The sequence below is a fragment of the Phasianus colchicus genome, chromosome 7 (assembly GCF_987193195.1).
Source record: "Phasianus colchicus chromosome 7, bPhaCol1.hap1.1, whole genome shotgun sequence".
In the NCBI taxonomy this organism is placed as follows: Eukaryota; Metazoa; Chordata; class Aves; order Galliformes; family Phasianidae; genus Phasianus; species Phasianus colchicus.
The window spans coordinates 34,288,911-34,308,198 of NC_143442.1; the positions used below are offsets into that span (position 1 = coordinate 34,288,911).

General features: G+C 43.7%; 1 protein-coding gene across 23 annotated transcripts in view; it reads right to left on the bottom strand.

Moving 5' to 3' along the window:
* LRRFIP1 (LRR binding FLII interacting protein 1) overlaps positions 1 to 19,288 on the bottom strand; it is an 87,697-nt gene that overhangs the window by 34,629 nt on the left and 33,780 nt on the right. For 11 of the 23 annotated variants that reach the window (XM_090144499.1, XM_090144498.1, XM_090144477.1 and 8 more), the window contains exons 2-8: positions 15,853 to 15,939; positions 9,470 to 9,487; positions 5,625 to 5,672; positions 3,940 to 3,984; positions 3,368 to 3,418; positions 1,046 to 1,078; positions 271 to 318 (exon numbers count right to left, since the gene is read on the bottom strand). In XM_090144499.1, the coding sequence (XP_090000625.1) occupies positions 271 to 318; positions 1,046 to 1,078; positions 3,368 to 3,418; positions 3,940 to 3,984; positions 5,625 to 5,672; positions 9,470 to 9,487; positions 15,853 to 15,939 (330 nt within the window). The remainder of the gene's footprint in view (positions 1 to 270; positions 319 to 1,045; positions 1,079 to 3,367; positions 3,419 to 3,939; positions 3,985 to 5,624; positions 5,673 to 9,469; positions 9,488 to 15,852; positions 15,940 to 19,288) is intronic. The other 12 variants (XM_090144481.1, XM_090144493.1, XM_090144491.1 and 9 more) reach the window with 7 other exon arrangements.

Sequence of the window (19,288 nt, forward strand, 5' to 3'; positions counted from 1 at the left end):
CAACTTTACCTTCTTTACATGTGTAATATTAAAGTTTGAGCTCGGTTTTGAGTGTTTCAGGAGGCTATGTACAACACTGTCATAGACCTTTGGATCATGCTACATTTTGCAGATAAAGCAATTCTAGGCATTCCTGTGGACACAAGTCCTGAGAGTTACACCGTATCCTTGACATTGGGCTGGTGATATGAAGCCAGTATACTTGCTTCTCTAGTCTCATCACAGCATTTTTGTATGCAAAAGCCTCAGCCAGACAGTGAAGATACATACTGCTTTGGAGTAGTTCTTCCATTTGGTCCTCTCATTCTCTAATCCAGCCTGCAGTGAGATTAAGAATGCAGGGTGAAAAGATCAGTGAATTTATGTGCACACACCAGAGCCAGGCATGCACAGCATCGAGCAAATCCATCAGTTCAGCATCACTCCAGCTCTATAAAACATGGCTCAGTAAGCACACATGAAAAAAAATCAGATCTCAAAGTCAAATGGTCAGTTATTAGACAATATTGTTAGAAGTGATGATAGCATTGTTAAATTTAGTAGCTACAGTTAAAATTATTCATGCTTGCTGGATTAAGTCAATTTACTGAGCTACCAGCTGTCTATACTTACTACATCAATACATCCATGCAAAATCCAAATGTGTTTGGACTATTTCTGTATATAGGTCACTCAAATAGATTCATTGCATTCCTAATCTGAAATAGGGTAGGGAACGAAGAAGAGTGAAAAAAAAAAAGCTAGAGTCTGTAAAACTGCTCTCTGCTGAAGCAACAGACAGACCTCCCATTACTGGCACAAAACAGCACAGCTAACAGTATGAGGAGATTTAAAAACTGAATTTGAAGTCCCAGCATCCATTTCCTCTACTAGGTCCTTCCTGTGCCCCTGAGAAGCAGATCTACCTCAATGCAGTCAATGAACATCCTGTGTCGAGTTGTATTATTGCTCATCCCTCACCTTAGATGAGCTATCACACTTGATGTTAGTTTTTTTTTCACAGTTAGTTTTTAGATACACAATGAAACTTTCAGGCTATTCTCACCACTGGATAGGCGCTGGCATACTCCACATGAGACTGTCAAAGCATGAAAAGAACAGAAATCAGAACAACAACAGAAAACAGCAAAGTAAATGATGGCAATCAATCTCCTTCATCCCCTAAAAGATGAAAATCCCACAAAAATAATTCTGGCGATGCACAAAGCCAGAAGCTGGGAACTTTGTTGAGTAGACAAAGCAAGGAAACGTGCCCAAATTGTGTCCTGAGTGACTAATGGCAGCAGCCTTACATGCTGGAGTCTCGGATGACAGCCAGCTGAGAAGTGGGGGAACAAAGGCGCTTGCAAGTAAAGACTGAAGGAAAGCAGTGTCTCAAACACTGTTGATGTTATTGAGCTTCCTTAAGAAAAACTGCATGGGAAAGAAACAAGAAAGGCAGGATATTATTGATGGCTTCAGATGTCCAATCTCTGCAGCCGACAATCTCCCTGCAGGAGGCACAGATGCACTAGGGATAGCATTATAACTCACAGGCTACAGCACAGCCCGGCTGCAGAGCTTCAAGCACTTGGCTAGTGTGCTCTAACCAACACCTCTGGTGCAGCCCACGTTGAGGGCTGGAAAAGAATCACTGCTTCAAAGAGTTATTCCTACTGCAACCGGCCCCACAGTGACCCAGAGTGCCAAAAATACAAAATCAGCTATCAGAAAGGGAAAGTCTTGAATGACAATCACAACGGAAATAGTAAGGAAAGAGTATTTAAATATCCAAAAATGAAGAGCAGTCACTGTTGAGTTTTATGAACCCTGCATGGACACAGACAGCGCTTCCCTCATGCTAAAGTAGCTCAGATGTCCCTAGAGGTGATTTTCAATTGGTAGTTGCTCAGTTATTTCTTTGTTTTACATGGGCACAGCAGGAGCCAAACTTTCACAACCAGATGTGGTCACACTTCATACAAGCTGCTGCATACCCACATTAGGAAAACAATCAGTGAGTACTCTCATCACTTCAAGTAAAAAAAACTAAATGAAGCATAAGGGTAACTCTCCAACCAGGCTAAATGAAAGTGCAGGTTTATTTCTTCCTTTCTCCTCCAATCCCAGTGGCACTGGATGAAGAAAGGAAGCCTTCAGATATACCAGGCTCTGGATGTAAAGCTTCAACCAGATCATCCTGTCAGAAAAGGACATTCTTTGCAGAAGTACTGGGTATTTATGGGCCATCCCCTACAGCAGGGGGGATCCCTGTTTGGCAGAAGAGCAGTGGTTATCAGACAGCCCAGTGAAGGACTGCTCCAGAAAGCTTCTCCAGGGACTGTGGGGAACAGAATGCAAGGCTCCTGTTTAAGCATATCAAAACAAATCAGGTGTGTATTATAAAAATGCATCAAAGGAATCAATAGCACATTTCCAGGAAGACAACAAGTCTTCCAAATGAACACAATGAAAAGAAATACAGACCTTGCTGCAAATAATATTGGTCTTGCGTGATCTATAAAAATAAAACTGACTGTCCAGCCTAAATCATCTAACTCGTACCAGTGATAAATTGGGAACAGCATCAGCAGAAGATGGAGCTTTTCTCATACATATCTGTTTGGCTCCATAACAAACTGGCAGCAGCTGATTTGTGTTCAGAACTGCTGGGTGCTCCCTCCACTGCCCTGCTGTTGTTCCTGTTGTGTTGCCAGCTGAATAGTTTGCACAGATCCCAGAAGCAGTGGGCTCTGACCATCTTTGAAAGACCATCAACACACACTGAGACAGCAGTATTAGCTGCTAAGAGCTAAACTGCTTAAGTAGCCCCACAATTACAAGAGCTGATTATGTTTACTCTAAGTAAAGATTTGTACACGTGTATTATATGGACAAACATTGTACTGATAGTTGGAAAAAAAGTGTTGCAGGCTTTTCTACAGATTAGCAGTGGTGCACTGTGGCACCGGGTGCCCTGCTAATCCCTCCCTAGAACTCAGTGTGGCACTTCATTCCCCAAATTCTCCACGTTGACTATCAAGCAAGGGAGCTTACAGGGCACATACAGCTGCACAGGTTGAAGCTTTGGCTAAGTTCTTCCTGTGACAAGACAATGAGCAGCATTAACCAGAAGGGTATGCATCACACGCTTTGCTCACGTTTCTCAACAGCGAGTAGAAATCAGACAGTTCCTTGGGTTGAAGGAATTATTGGCCTAAAGGTAGCAGTGCAAAAACACACATCTCGAGCACAGAAAACAGCATGACCTTGGAAGGAAGATGTTTGCAGAGGACTTAGAAAAGGTGCAGAACAGTGATTCTGTGATATGGGAGGACAGCAGCTTCAGTACACACACATGCACACTTAAATTGTACAATTTACCAACCCTCAGGCTTCCACGGCTACCCACTGACATGCGCTCATCTTCATCCGAAGCCTATCAAAAGAAAGTATAAAGACAAGAAAACAATGAAATGAACATAAATAACAGGCAGTGATGTAAATGCAGGTGAGCTTTGATGGGACAGGAGGAAAGAAAGGAAAAAAACTTGGAGAATTAAAAAGAATTGCATTAAACTCCAAGCAAAAAGTAAATTAAGTTGTATCCTGCCCATGAGACAGTCAGCATTTTACTACTGGACAAATTACAAACTTGCTTGGCTCCTCCCAGCTTTATGTTCACAGCCCACGGTTGAATATACGAACGTTACACACTCCAGGCAGGTTATTTCCCCATCCTCCACCCCACCCCTTTATTTTAGCAAGAGCTCTTCAGAATGACTGGAGAGAGGATAGAGAAGCCAGGATGTGGGTTTGGGGCTTTATTCACTTGGGGGGAGGGGGAGGGGAACATTGTGGGTTTTTTCTCTTTTTGAAAAGAAACTGCTTTACTCCCATCTATTAAATGAAGGAGCAATGCCTAGCTACAAAGGAAAAGCAAAAGCACAACATACTAACCGAGGCATTTCTTCGGGCTCTACGTGAATAACGCTCACTGTCTTCCTAGCGAGGCAGCAGAGAGAAACAAAGAATGAAGTGTTGAAAGGACAGGTCCACCACCAGAGTGCGTTCAGAAAGAAACAAGGAAACTTCAGAGCACCTTGGAGTCAGTAAGGTTAAGCCAAATAACGGGAGGTGACGTCTTGTTAAATCAGAAAACCCCTTTCCCTTCACTTTGACTCCAGCTTACTTCCCCTTCGTGTTACAAAAGCATCTGCGTCCCAAAACACAGCATCATCACCTTTTGTGGGACAGAGGCTGTGCAAACGCTGTAGCACGTGTTACAGTTCAGTCAACTGATTTGACATGGAATTTGGGAAAAGTGGCAAAAAGCAGGGGAAAAAAGTAGTTTCAACATTGGAATTGATGGTTTCTAGAGGTGAGCTAATTTCTAAGCAAGGAATTACTTGTAACATAGAGCTAAGTTCACCGTACGGCCTTCCAATACTTGAAGGGAGCATATAGACAGGAAAGGGAACGGCAGTTTATGAGGATGGATAGTGATAGCACAAGGGGGAATGGTCTTAAACTGAGAGAGGGGAGGTTTAGGTTAGATATTAGGAGGAAGTTTTTCACCCAGAGGGTGGTGAGGCACTGGAACAGGTTGCCCAAGGAGGTTGTGGATGCCCCATCCCTGGAGGGGTTCAAGGCCAGGCTGGATGTGGCTCTGGGCAGCCTGGGCTGGTGGTTGGTGACCCTGCACACAGCAGGAGGTTGGAACTAGATGAGCACTGTGGTCCTTTTCAACCCAGGGCATTCTATGATTCTATGTGGAGAGACTAAATGGCTCATCTATAAGATTGGAGCATCTTGAGCAGCTGGCTGCTCCCTAGGACAGCAGGTTTTAAGCGGGGATGCAGCAAACCAGTATTTATGCTAGCTAAATATCAAGGAAAAGTTATCTTCCAGACTGGAAGTCAGCTGTTCTACTGTGCCTCTTACAGCATGCACTACTGGAATTGCAGAGAAAGGCCAGAAGGGCAAGGAACAATAGTTTTCATCCGGCATCACCGCTAAGCGATGTCACGAACTTATGTCAGACAGACACATGAAGGAAATGTCTTCCAGCCCTTCAGCTGTCCTTTCATCTCATGTTATGGCTGTTAAAACAGACTGATGCTGCTAACAGCCACATCTGTGGCTAAGTTGGTAAGCCAACTCTAGCAGCTTAGCAACTAATGAAATCCAAGACCAGAAAAGGTGAACGCTGCTACAGTACCACTACTACTGCATCTAGAATGGTCAAAGCTAACAGCAGAAGCACAGATAAAACTTGCCCAGCATTTACCTGAATACAGTTTTGAAGAAGTTCAAATTGTAGCAAAATCCACAAGAAATAAAGAGAGTATATATATATATATATAAATATATATTCCTTGCATTTGTGGTTCTATTGGGTCTACATGCTCATCCAATCTTCAAGTGATAGGATGAAGATAGAGGTCTGCAAAAAGAGATGGCTCTAACCAAACTCATACCAGATTTAATCTTCGTTTCAGGTGCTGATGTGGATTGCAAGAACCTGAGTGCTAAGAGCATATTTCCAATGTATGGAAATAACTGCTTGGTGGGGTCTCAAACTCTACCAACTGCACAAAACTTCAACACATAAAAGCTGATGAACTATGTTGATCAAGGCCTACCATCCATTGCTCGATGTCGCCCCATTTAGTATCCAGACCATAATATTTCTACAGACAGAAAAGGGAAAAACTGAATTTAGATGAGAAAGGCAAACAGTGAACACTTAGTCATGCATTGCCAGAGCACACGGATTCACACATGCGGATTTCATGGCCATGCCAGTGACAGGATCCATTGGGTGCCATGTCTGATGCAGCAGATGCCCAGAAAAACTTCCCAGCAAAGGGACAGGAGCATTCACCAGGACAGTCTGACCCCTGCACAGCTCCTTATTGCTCAGCAGTGTAAAAGAAAACCAAACAGCACTACAGGGAAAGGAGCAAAGAGCATAATGAGTCTTGAATTTCTGACCCATTTAAGTCAAGACTCATTATAAGGGATCTGAACACAGAACACTTCCAGGATGAAAAATGCTGTCAAACTGTGTTCATGGTACAGATTTGTCAAACTGGGAAGACAAGTTGAATAAAATGCAAATAATCTGTGTATTCCTATTGTTTACTTAACTCCACGGATCTCATTTTCGCCTGTATTTTGATCATCTTGGCACTGATGGTAGAACAGAGCCTTGAGGATCCTTTACACCAGAGCAGCAAGGTCGGAAAGGTCTCTGTTTTAGCACCACGTCATATGTTTCCCTAGCAGGCTGTCCTACCTGAACTCATTTGCAGGTCATACGCTCTTAGCATAACTTTTGGCACTTCCCACTGACCTTGCATTCCCAGCAGACAGCAAATTGCTGAAGATCAACAAGTTCAACAGGATTTTCCATCCTTCCCAAACACACATTTGGAATCTAATCTCAGGAAGCTCACATTTATAACGGCAACCATAACATTCCAGTGTGAGGAAAATCACCAGGCTAAAGCACAGTAATGAGCAAATGGAAATCCTGCTCAAGGAAGTATTGGATGTATTTTAGAACAATTTAGGTTATGTATTTTGAGATTTGTGTATTTGTGGGGGAAAAAAAAGTGCCTACACTTGCCTGCTTTCCAGAGGCTTGAGGAAGCAGAGCATGAGCAGGTAGAACATTAACTAACAAGCAAAAGTTGTAATCTTGTTCCTCAGAACTCAGCATTTTGCAGCCACTCGATGGTATTAATGTATCTTGACTTGCAAAACTCCACTCTCTACTTAGTAACAAACCAGAAGAAACGTCTGAGCTCTCTGATACTGCACCAGTTTTCTTTCAACAAAATTATTTTCACCTTCAGGCCACCTTTGTTTTCACTTAACAGCTCCGAAGAGAAGACAGCCTGTTACAAAGTAAAATATGCACAGGGTTGCTGCATTAGGACATCAGGGAAAACCCTAACTGTTCAAAGACTTCTGACTGCTGACAGTTTTAAGCTGAAACTTTTCAGAAAAGAAATACTAGAAAGTATGTATCGAGGCCAGAAATTTGAAAAATGTGAAATAAACCTACTGCATTGCAGGTTTTAACAGTATGCACACATCTATCTGGAAAAAAGAGAAGAGACAACAGTTAAGATACTTAACCACATCCCTATGAGGGCATGGATGCCTTCCCCTCTTGTTCCTGCAAAGCATCTCAGTGTGTGCACAAATACATCCAGTATCTCACTGCAATGTCTAACCAAGCTGCACTTGAGTGAAATTTCTCTCTTAAACTACATGATTTAGAGAGTATTATAATAACTACTGTTTTTCAAGCATTGCATACTTCCTTGTATGTGCTTGGACCATTTGTTTCCAGGCAGAAGTAAAATACGTATGACAGCATGTTGTGAAATTAAGGTTTATGTAAATCACATCCTGAAAGTGAGCCCGGTTCTTAAAGCTATACGAATTCCAGCTGGCCAGGATTGTGTATGAGAGCAGAACCTACAGATTATGCTTTGTGGTAAATCAGATCAGGTAAAGCCTTATTAGAGGCTCCTTCTTTCCCAAAGAAAAAATGGGCAAGATTTTCTGACGCTACAAATTGGTTTAATTAAAACAAAAACACAAACAAAAAGCCTACACACATCCAAGGAGAAAGAAAGCATCCTAAAAACTCAATATAAAGACAGAGGACTCTTCCTCACACATAGGAAGGGCCCATTAGTACACTTATATTTCATACTGCCTGCCCTCAGCTCTCCTTACTTTCTGACACAGGCTTCTGATTTCAGTTCTGCAGAAGAGATGAGGAAGCACTCCTTGAAAGACTTGTATGGCTGTGTCTTTCTCCACCCATATGAAGTGACATAGCTACGTGTTTCACATCCCCTAAAGAAAATCATTAATGAAAGCAATAGCCTTGAGACCACCTCTATTTGAATCTAAATAACACATCTCACGCTGGACTGAGCTAGTAGCATCTGAAGTTTCAGCTATTTTGCTCCAGACACTTTCCAATCCTTTCTTTAAGTTGACTATTCTGCCATAAGGGATCTGCTGGGAGTGGAAAGTGAAAAAACTCCTTCGTCATTTAGCTGGATACCTCTTCCAGACTCAAGTTCTCTTCTACCCTGAAAACTGATATTAAAATTCAATAATTAATGACATTAATACCATTGAGAGAGGATTCCGGATCAGATTTGTTCACTAAGTGCCAGTGAAACTGCTCGACTTGCAAACTCACTATGGGATGCCATCAAGCTAACTCACTTATCTCCTCATCCATGTCAGGACACCAAGAGTAAACAACTTCTTTGTCTCCCATGGGGCTGCATACGTACCAGCAGATTAAATTAGCTCCCATACAGGAGATTGATACATTGATAGCCTGTTGATCCACAGGAAGACGTTAATTTGATTCACTCAGTACACAGGCAACTCCAGAAATAAATACAAGAGTAAGATGGGTTTGTCATCAAATTAACCAAGTCAGGATTAAGCACGAGAGCATGATTTCAGTGGCTGCTTTCATGCACATAAGCACTTGGAGAAGAGAGCAGCATTTCCAGAAGCACACACACTGCTATCCGAGCCAGGGAAACATGCAGTGAGGGCCCAGGAGTACCAGAGCAACACAAGCAGGCTGTGGTTTTGGGATACATTTCTCACTCAGCAAGCAATTCAAAAAACTAGGATAAAAATCATTCAGTATAGCAGAAAATGAGCAGGCTTAAAGAAATCCATGCTTTCTCTCCCCCTGTGAAATTTCTTTAGAGCTATTCTCTTTCTTTGTACTGCACAATTCACGTGCAATTTCACAGAACAGCAAAAGAAAATCCCAAACTTTTGTTATGTAGCAGGTGACCTCCATTACAGCTCTTATTATCATTAGCTAAGCCACCTTTTAGAGCTGTGAGAAGGGAACTGGGAAGAGATCATGACTTTAAATTGAGTGGACAGAGTATTAAACAACATAGAAGCGTTTGAAAATTTTTGGTACACTGAAAGAAAGGCCATACAGTTTGTTTACCAAACGATTGCAAACTCAAACACAGTGTCCCTGATTTACTTCAGTGACTTTGTGCATGCAAAGTCATCCGAAAGTCATTCCTGCTGGCACCCATTAGGTGCTTGCACAGCCTGAAGTATGTGCAACGATGCACTTGGCCTTCAACAGCAAAGTGACTTCGTGGCTCTTAGTGATGCACTGAGCCACCAAACTCATGGGATGGCTGCTTTGCAAAACTCTTCTTCTCCTTACTGCTTATTCCTTGTCAAATAGTCAGTGGAAAAGATGATACTCAGTGCCTAGGCAAACCTTGCTCTTCTCCCCTTTATTATCCACTCCACAAGGCTATGGGAGGAAAGGAAACATGAAGGCATGGAAACAAAGCCTGCCGTGCATCTTCCATTCTTAAGAAGTTTTTCTGAGGTGCAGACAGGACTCGTGAGAGGACACACACACACACGCAAACAAGAATGAACAAGCAAGCCCTACCTTCTGAACTTGATAGATCTAAGGGGGAAAAGGGAAAGGAAAGAAACAAGGAAACAAAAGCTAGCGTGAATGAATGAACAGCAACACAACAAGCCAGCCTAGGGGGGGAAAAAAAACTCATTTATGCAGAATATACAGCAAAACATGAATACAAAGAAACACATATTCAAATCTTGTTAAGTCGGGTAAGATGAAAGTAGAGGTTACACTCCAGGCTTCCTTCAACACAGCTTGCTAAAATACAACACTCCCATGTGCCTACCTGCTGGTTTCTGGGAGGTGCATGGACACCATCTGCTCCATGGACAGCTGGGCAAGAGAGCAATCCAGCTGGAGGGCAGGGCCTCCTGCTTTCCTATCACTCCTATTTCCACTGCCCAAATACTCACCTGGGATGGCAGCTGTGCATCTACCCTTACAGTAAAAAAACAAAAAAGCAAAAAAACAAGGCACTAACTACAGACAATCCATGCTTCTGTTAAGGACAAAGTTCTCCTTAGCTGATGAAACAAATATCATCAATGCTACCTATCTCTTAGCTGTGTACAGAACAGCATCAACTTGTGCAAGAGATTTTCAGAGCATTTTAACATGTACTGCCAGAACTGCAGAATCTCTGCAGGTTTTTTTTTTTTTAAGAGACCCCCCTCCTTGTTCAAAAGTTACCTAGCTGGTACCCAAATTCAGAAGGAAATTGCAGCTTCATTCTCCGCACTCCTCTGCTGAGCACCTTTTGAGCTTCGTATCTGTAGCAGAAAATGACAATGCTGTTCAGAACTGCCAGCTGTCTTACTGTCAGAGGAACACACTCTGAATGAATGCGACTCCCAGCCCTCTGCTATATGAATGGAACCTGGGGGAAGGGGACAGTGCTTGGACTCCATCCCTAATGCTGGTCAGAAGGAGGCAGGGCAGGCAATCCTCGTGCTTCTGGATATATACCCATGCATCTCTGCCATCCATGGCCCTCCTGGGCCACCTCAGGTGAACCCACATCCTAGTGCTGGGTGCAAAGCATGCTCCTTTCAATCACTGCCTCTGGGACCAGCTCAGGTTCACTTTCTTGACTGTGAAGGACAACTGCAGAAGCCAACTCAATACCTTCAAAGCGTTGATTCCTATTCCTACAAATGCATAGGGGAAAACTAAAACCCACAGTTAAAGCTAGCTTTCCCACACAACTAATCACCTCACTTTATCTTGCACTAAGAAAGCCTGTAAGAAGAAACTGAACTAAAGCCTCCCACAGTTCCCAGGAACACACAGCAACTCTAATCTGCATATGCAGGGTGCTTTTCATCCATTCAAGCACTGCACTTTTACATGTGGCAATTAGCAGGCAGCTGTTAACATTGCCATGCTGTTGTTTCACCCACAGTATGCTCCTTTTAAACATACCCTGCCAGGGCTTGGCTAACAGGTACAGCCAAGCTTTGGGGCACACTGACACCACTTGCACGTGGATGATTCTTTCTGATAGCTGTTCCGTGCCTTTGGGACAACACCATAGATCCTTTATTTTTCAAATGCAGTGCTTCAGGCTCAGCGTAGCAGGTGTCCCTGCTGTGTGCAGAAAGCCCTGTGTGCCCAGGACCCAGACTGCCAACAGCCAAGACAACAACGAGGCCCTTGTTTCAGACCAGACACTGCAAGCAGTGCAGAGCAGCACAGGGACAGAGCCAAGTGCATCATTAGAACTGCCTCAACATTTCAGAAACCTGGGGTTTTTTTGGTCAGCCCATAGCGCGGTCACAACAGCTCTGCTCCAATGCAACCCATCTCTAATCAGTGCAGTGCCATCTGCACCTTCACACCATTTGTGCAAGAAAGACACACATAACCTTCAAGAGCTCCTTAGTTTCTTCTCCACATACATCAGCACCAAGTTTCATGGTCAGCCTCCCGCCTCCCATTCAAACACCAATGCTCTTCTCTAGTTTTTCCTGCACTGCCTAGGATCTGAAATGGCTCCAAACACTTCCAAATGCCAGCTGTCACACAGGACCTGCTGACTCAGCTCAGGCTTGCAGCCACTAAATCCTAGCAAGGGAAAAAAAGGGCCTAAGTCATGATCAACAGGACCTGAAAGCAGATCAAGGGTGTTCTCACATTAGCTTGCCTTTAGTACGTTTACATTCACAGGCTGCAAATGACATGGGGAAAAAAAAGAAAACAACCACAACGAAATACCAGTAACATATTTTACTTCACCGAAACATGAATTCAAAGAGGGAAGTATGTGCAAATAAGTCTGTTGGCAAAGAAGGAATGTACAAAACTGCAAAGGCAAGTGTTGTGCTAAGCTGAAAATGAAGCGAGGAGACACGTACAGAGCACTTGCCCTGAACTAAAAGCAGAGGCTCATCTGCTGCATGAACTGCCATGCAGGAACCTTATCCTGCAGATTACAGAGTGGGAGGAGATCTCTCTCTCTTCCCTTCAGGCTTTAATATCAGCTTAAACAGTGGTCTCCCACTGTCAGTCCTCAAAGAGACAACTGAGTCTTACCAGCAGAACGCAGAACGTACTCCTGCATAAAACATTCTTCCCAATTAGCCATTAATGCTGAGGCTTTAAAGTGTCCTGATACTCAACAGTTAAACGTTTCTCAAAAAAAAAAAAAAAAAGAAAACTTCAATAAGTATTATTGCAAGGCAAAAATACACACCAAAAAATCTTCTCTTTAACCTGGTAACCCCACTAGAATTTACAGTTTGTTACTCGGAGCTACTGAGCCAACTCCTGCCTTGTTCTGCTGTGTGAATTAAAAATAAATGTCAGAATGCACACAAGTATTTGACTCGGTACCAAACATAACTCTACAGTAGGATCCAGATCGACTGACCTTTGACTCAGCAACTGTAAACCAAATGTTTAAAGGCCATGGCAGCGTGGCAGGGGAAAACACAGGGCCCAGCAGGGTGGGACCTGCAGCCTGGAAGCAGGCAGGGCATTAAGTGCCACCTATTGCAACCACCCACACAGCTGAGAAAGTGCATTGGCATTTGCCTCTCCCGCACAGACTGCGTGCTGAAAGATGCCAGGAAAACCTACAGCAACCTCCCTATTAATCATTTACATCTTTGGTGGAGAACAACAAGTAGCACAGAACAACAAGTTCCCGCAGCTGTGTTTAGCAGATCCGTGCCTTTCCTAGAGCCTCATGATGAGGAACCCTTTCTCTGCCAAATGCATGTGATGTGAGACTGACCACCAGCTCTATCTTCACAGATCAGTACATATCACATCACAGCTCCGGTGCTCATGTTATTTCAGAGCAGGCTCCTCATTTACCCAGCTCACATCTCTATGAAACTTGGAGGCACGCTCTCCCTCAGCTCCCTTTGTCTGAGAGCACCCTGGCATGCCTGCCCTTCTTGCTGCCTGTCCCAAGATGATATCAGGTGATCAAACAAAACCACCTCTCCAAACACACCTGGATTCCTGCCCCACCACAGAGACCTGCAGCAGCCTTTCCCTGGAGCTTTACCACATCTCACAATGCAATGCAGGGAGTTTTCTTTCAAAAGCCCCTCTGTGCCCTTGTATTTCAACCTGAATTTACTAAATCTACCCTTCTGCATAGACATTAAACAGGGGCTCATCCCATACCTGCAAGCAAACACGCTTACCACTATGCAAAACCAAGCTGACTGATAAATACAATTTTAATTTCCAGAAGAACCAACTATGCTGGAGCTTCTGCTGCCAGTTCTGTGTGCTGCATTAAATCCTACCAAACGAGGAGCTGGGCATGGTGTCACGTATCCCCACCATTTACTGATGAGCTTTATTATGCAGTTGTGACTAATCTTTGGTGCATTCTTCACATATAAGCTAGCCTACAGAACGTGGCCTTTTAATAGCATCCTAATAAAATGGTTGCTCCTACATATAGAAACATTTATGGGAACAAGAACAACAGATACCTGGTGTGCTGTTCTTGCCAGAAATGCAAACATTACTTAAATAATATACTTACACTCATGATGCAGAAGTTATCCCATTATTTTAAAGCTAGAAAAATAAGGGACAGACTAAGAAACATCATTAATATTAGATGGTGAGCACGAGGGAAGCCAGTTTCCTGTCCACATCCAAACATTACAACACCCTATTGCAGCGCCAGTGGGAGCTATACTGTTTTGTTTACAGCTTGTAACAGTAACATCTGGTAACTTGTAACCTAGACTAACAATATATGCCTATATTCCTGAGAGATCCATGCTCCACAAGAAGCCTGTCAGAGCAAGTATGCTGCTTTAAGCATGAAATACACACATACGCAATAAATTTACTTACTGCTTTTTAACTCCCATAACTGGCTCTAAAAACCTCCTGAAGCAGCAGAGCGAGTGCTTTAAGTTCTTCTTCTTTGACATGTGTGAATGTGCTATTTATTGCCCTGAAAAGTTTGAGAAGGACGGGGAAGATGGCAGACAACAAGCTGTACAGGCACCAGTATCACAGTCTGTTCTCTCCCAAGAAGAAGGGGAAAGTGCCAAATCTCTTGTGCTGCTTCCTACTTGGAATCTTTTTTATCTGTGCTCTCATTATTTGTGATATATCTGTGGCAACAAATAGCTTCGTGCAGACATCCTCGTTTGCTCTACCTTCTATCTGGGGGTTGAGATGAAGCTATGTGAAAAATTCAGGGAATATCCAAAGCTTGCGAAATATTAAACAATTGTGTAGTCATGTTTTGAGATCTATGCCAGTGAATTACAAAACAGATTGTAAGGAATATCTGAGTGAGCTTGCACTGAATTTCATACTTCAGAATGACATGTTGTACCATTCAAATTCCATCCACATAAAGCAATTTCCACCAAGTTTCAGATCAGTTATCTGCAGGAGCACGCACAGAATCTTTTCAAGCTTTAGCTTTCATACCAGCATCTCAATTTACAAGGATGTTCTTTGCAGCATCAGCTTTTAATCTTCAAGGGGTCATCAAGTCTCATTAGTATTATCTGCAAATTAGATGGTAACACCACTGTCAGCTGCCACAACACCCATATTTAGTTTGCTGCCCAAACAAAACACCTTGTGCTTGTTTGCCATGGAGCTTCCAAAGGCTGCTGAGCCGATCCCAGCACTTGGGCTACAGGCACACCACGATGCTTGATGGTACCAGTGCTTATCCACAGTCTGGGCCTCCTGAATGTGATCCAGGTTACAAGAAACATCCTTCGGAAAGCAGCAGCTGGAGCACTAACAGGTTCCTCTCTTCCACAAGCACCATGCTCGCAGCAATGCTCCTCAGCAGCTCTGACTTCTGGTGTGTCTGCAGGTATATCTAAACCTCACTGCAGCTGAGGGGTGTTAAGAAACATCCAAACATGCCTCAGCTAGATGAGGCACTTTGGCACAATGCTCAGTATGGGCAAATTGCCCACCTGCTTCTGCTCCAGGGTGGTTACTACAGTCTGCACCAATGCTGGTCTGCTATTGCAACCTGATTCGCCATTTTAAAGCTAAACCAAATCCTTCCCTGCACCCCAAAGCACACATCTACCTTTAATCTTCCCACATATACCTCCCAAACGCCTTATATCCTCCTTTGCCATCCAAACTTACTTCATTTGAAGTAATAAATATTGATTGTCGTTGACCTTGCTACATCTCTTCTGTTGTTGCATTCCTTGGTGTGCATTTAATGAAATTTTTAAACCCTGCTGGTTCTCATCACTGGTCTGCCTGTGCCAATCTCTGCTTGTAGCCCCATTCTGATTGCTTTAACTTGTACAGCTTCAGAATAAACCACTACTGTTTCCTGAAGTAGAGTTAACAACACTGAGTACAGCTCTGGCACGCCAAGGACAACAGAAGCAAAACAAACTGCTTGGGTCTTCACAGTTATTTGTGATGATTCCTACAACGGAGGCCCATGATTCTGCACATACTGCCTCTGCAGAGGGCTGTGTTTTACCAAATACAGTCCCCTTGCTTTGGTTACCAAGTTTTCCTCCTGCTCACAGCAGATCATCATTTTTCTAAACAGGGCAATCACGATGCTCACCTCAGTTTGCAAGCAGAGAGCTATAGGAGGGCCAGGAGTCTTCCTCGCTATTTCTAATAGTGCCAGGAATCCATTTCCAACACACATACAAGCAGTTCATGGATCTCCAAGTTTAATATTAAACAATGATTACAAACTAACCACCAGCGTTCTCTGTGAATAATTAAACCAGCTTCACTGAAACATAGTAGTTGTCACAATCCCAAATTTCGGTCATTTTCATTGCCGTGATCCACAAATGGAGCAGCACAAGCTCTGCACAAAGGCTTCAGCAAAGCATAGGTTAACCCTTTGCTCCAGGACCTGAGATCACCTATAAGAAAGCAGATGGGCCACCTGTCCCCCCACCCCACAGACGTACCTCTTTCTGCTGCCGCTCGAGTTCCTTCATCCGGATCTCCCGTGCCTCTGCCCGTGCTGCTCGCTTTGCCGCCAGCCTCGCTTCAGCCTGCAGATGGGAACACAGCAATGAGACCAAAGGCACACGGTTCAACGTGAGGCACGCGCGCTCAGGGTGCCAAATACGGAGGCTAAGCTCTGTAAGGATGTAAACACACCTGTAGGAGTTAATTCCCTACTGCTAGCAATGGCCCTGCCTTCCATAACTCGTTATGCTTCACCAGCAGGTAATACAGCCGAGCGTAGGCACCAACCCCAGTGAGCAGCTGCCTTGAGATGCGCCCTGTGTCTCTGTAATTACTATTTGTGCAGATAGAGAGGAAGTGCTGCAATGGAGAAAACAGTCAGGTTTATTTACTTATTTCAGAAAGGCAGGTCTGGCTTGTTTTTTTTTTCTTTTTTTTTTTTTTTTTTCCTTTCCCTGCGGTGCACATTATTTTTTTATTGATGAATTAATTAGACAAACAGCAAACACGTTACGTGCCATTTTCCCCAAGAGCTGATACTGTGCACACGCAGGCGCAGCAGCTCAGCACAACAACTACACTCAGCCAAGGCTGGAATGATCCAGGCAAGGAAACAGGGAACCTGAGAAAATACATCAGTTCAACTAGAGCATCCAGACGGCGGCATTCAAATCCAAACCTCTCTGGAGTGGATGCCTGCCAAGCACGGGCCTCCCATGAGATCTATTAAGCTTCCTCATTTCATCGGGTTTGGAAGTGCCAGAACATGCTACAAAGTAACAGTTTTAATTATCTGCTTTTAATACCAGGCAAAAACAGGAAACCTCATGTGCAAAGTCAGCTCAGGCTCTGTGCAGTGGGACAACGAGCCGTTCCCCCAGCACGAGGTAGGAGAGCTGGGCAGGGAGCACACTCAGCTCCTCTCTGCCTCCAGAGCCTTACTGTGTGGGGGCTGGACTCGATGATCTCTGGAAGTTCCTTCCAGCCCATTCAATTCTGTGATTCTGAGCGATATTACAAGGGCAAAGGGATTCACAAGCTTGCTAGCTGTATTGTAGAAGCATACATTTTCTCTCCAGCACACAATGAAATGAAACAACTTGGAAAATGAAGAAACTTTTAAGATGCAAGGAGAAAAATATGCTTTGTAAGTTATTCTAAGTCCTCCCTGGGAACAAGGCTTGCCTGTTCCCTGGATACTGACTGCAATAAATGAATTCCTTCTTTGTGGAACATCCCATTAGATGATGTTACATATACATATATATGATACATTTTGGTTTCAAGTGCCAATCCATGGGTAGTCTCTAATTTATTGTATTTTAGCTTTGAAGTCCTTGCCTGCTCATACAAAGCCAATTTTCGAACCCTAAAGACACGCAGGAGTAAAAATACATTTTCCTTCAGCATCTTTGGCTTGGCTTATATCCTGGAACTAGCATATGTTTTTTATGAACTTTGTCTTTCCAGGGCCACATGGTTCTTCAGCAGTTAGTATCTGTCATGACAAGCAAGAGAACAAAATATTCTGACTCCTTTTAAATAGCTTTTGAACTTCTTTTTTTAAGCTTATCAAACCGTGCCATTAGCACATACCCTACTGATACATTTGCAAGAAGTCAACAGAAACTTATTCCATCCAGAACACTCCCTAGGACAATATCACAACTCCCTGCTATCACATCAACACAGTACAGAGGCATTCAGGCTCCAACCTCCTCCTCTGAACATGGTCAGCATCCAACTCAGACCACACTGCTCTACACTTTGTCCAGCTGCCCCGTGGGATTCCATTTGGGCACACTTTAATTGATAAAATGATGGAAGCAGAATGAACATTTCTGATATCCCCTAAGTAGCCAAGTGACAAAACAGGTAACACGCATGAGATCAGTGTAAATAAATCAAATTGGGTGGGTCCTAATCCACACCTCACACTCAATGAGAACAGTTTTACTGAATTCCAACTCAAAGTGGAGAAGCAAGCCGAGCATGGAACAAAGCCTGCAGTAAGCATGAAGACCAACAGAAGCCATCACAGATTCTCCTGTGCGAAAGCACAGCACACCTGCTGACAGTGGCAGCCATCCCAACAACACGACACGTGCCACAGACATGCAAAGGATCCTAACATGTGCCAAACTGACTTCAGAGAAACATATAACAGTGTCACATTTCTTATGGACCTCTTCCTCAAAAGCAGGAGTGTGACTCAACTTGTCTGTGTTTATCAAACCACACACTTAGGTTCTGTTTTTGCATTAATAGTGTTCTGCTATAAATACTCTGATTTCTGCAAGGGGCAGCTTTGACTTCACGTTTCTCCATGCTGTCTACACCAAAACGGGCTCTGTCTGAATGGATCTGGCCTTCCTCCATTCCAAGCACCTGTCCAACACCAGACTCAAGTCACCTCCAAGGCAGAGGCGGGTGCCCAAATCCTGCAAAGGACTCAGTGCTCATCATACTGCACACACGAATGTATGCAGGCTTCTGTAACTCAGACTGCAAGAGCTGAAATGGAAGTCTCGAAGCTGCCAAAATAAATAGCTATTAAATGGATCCGAGATGGAAAATCACTAAGATAGAAAGAAGCAAGTCCTAAACCCATCTAAAATTCACTACTGACTCCATGAGCAATACCTCAATCAGAAGTGGCAGATCACTGGCAAACACACACGAATAAAAACACAAAGCCTAATTGCACTCATTAGAAAGCCTTTGTAACTTCCCTTTATGAACTATTGTGCATCTGACAAGGAGCGCTGGCAGCTTCAGCTGCATTGTGCATGTCATCCAAAATAAACCCTAAGGGGCTTCTGTAAAAGCCTGTGGGAAAAACAAGAAAAGAGACAGCACAGTGCTCAGAAGAACATGGAAACCTACACCAGCTGAAGAATAATCGCCTTAATTCAAGGGAGTTGCTCAAACACTCCAGCTACACATCCTGCATTTTTGTCATTTTATTGCAATTGCCTGGGGTGATTTATAGACACAGAGCCCCAAAGCAAACACCCCACTGCACTGCAAAACGCTGCCTGCTTTTGTTGCTCTTGTTCTGCACTCTTCAGCCCTGGTCGGTTTCCAAAGAAAAATCCAGTGCTGTGCAGATCTTTGTTGTGCATTAAGGAGTTCAGTACGTTCAGCTCAGAGCAGCCTAACATTGAGTAACCTGGCTCACTACTGATGAGAAAAGGCAGGTATTGGGTATGAGCTGGGTAGGGTGAGCAGCACTTCCAACATCAACCAGCCCACAGCTCCGGGCTGTGGGGAGAACTAGGAATCTGTGATGGCTGAAGCCATCCTGACCCTTTTCAGCCACTGAAGGGAACCAGTGAGGACTGCTCTGCATCCAGCACTGATGCTTGAAAGGCAATGAGGACCGAAATGAGGGCTTCCCGGCCTGGAGAAGATGTCTGCTCATTACTGTCT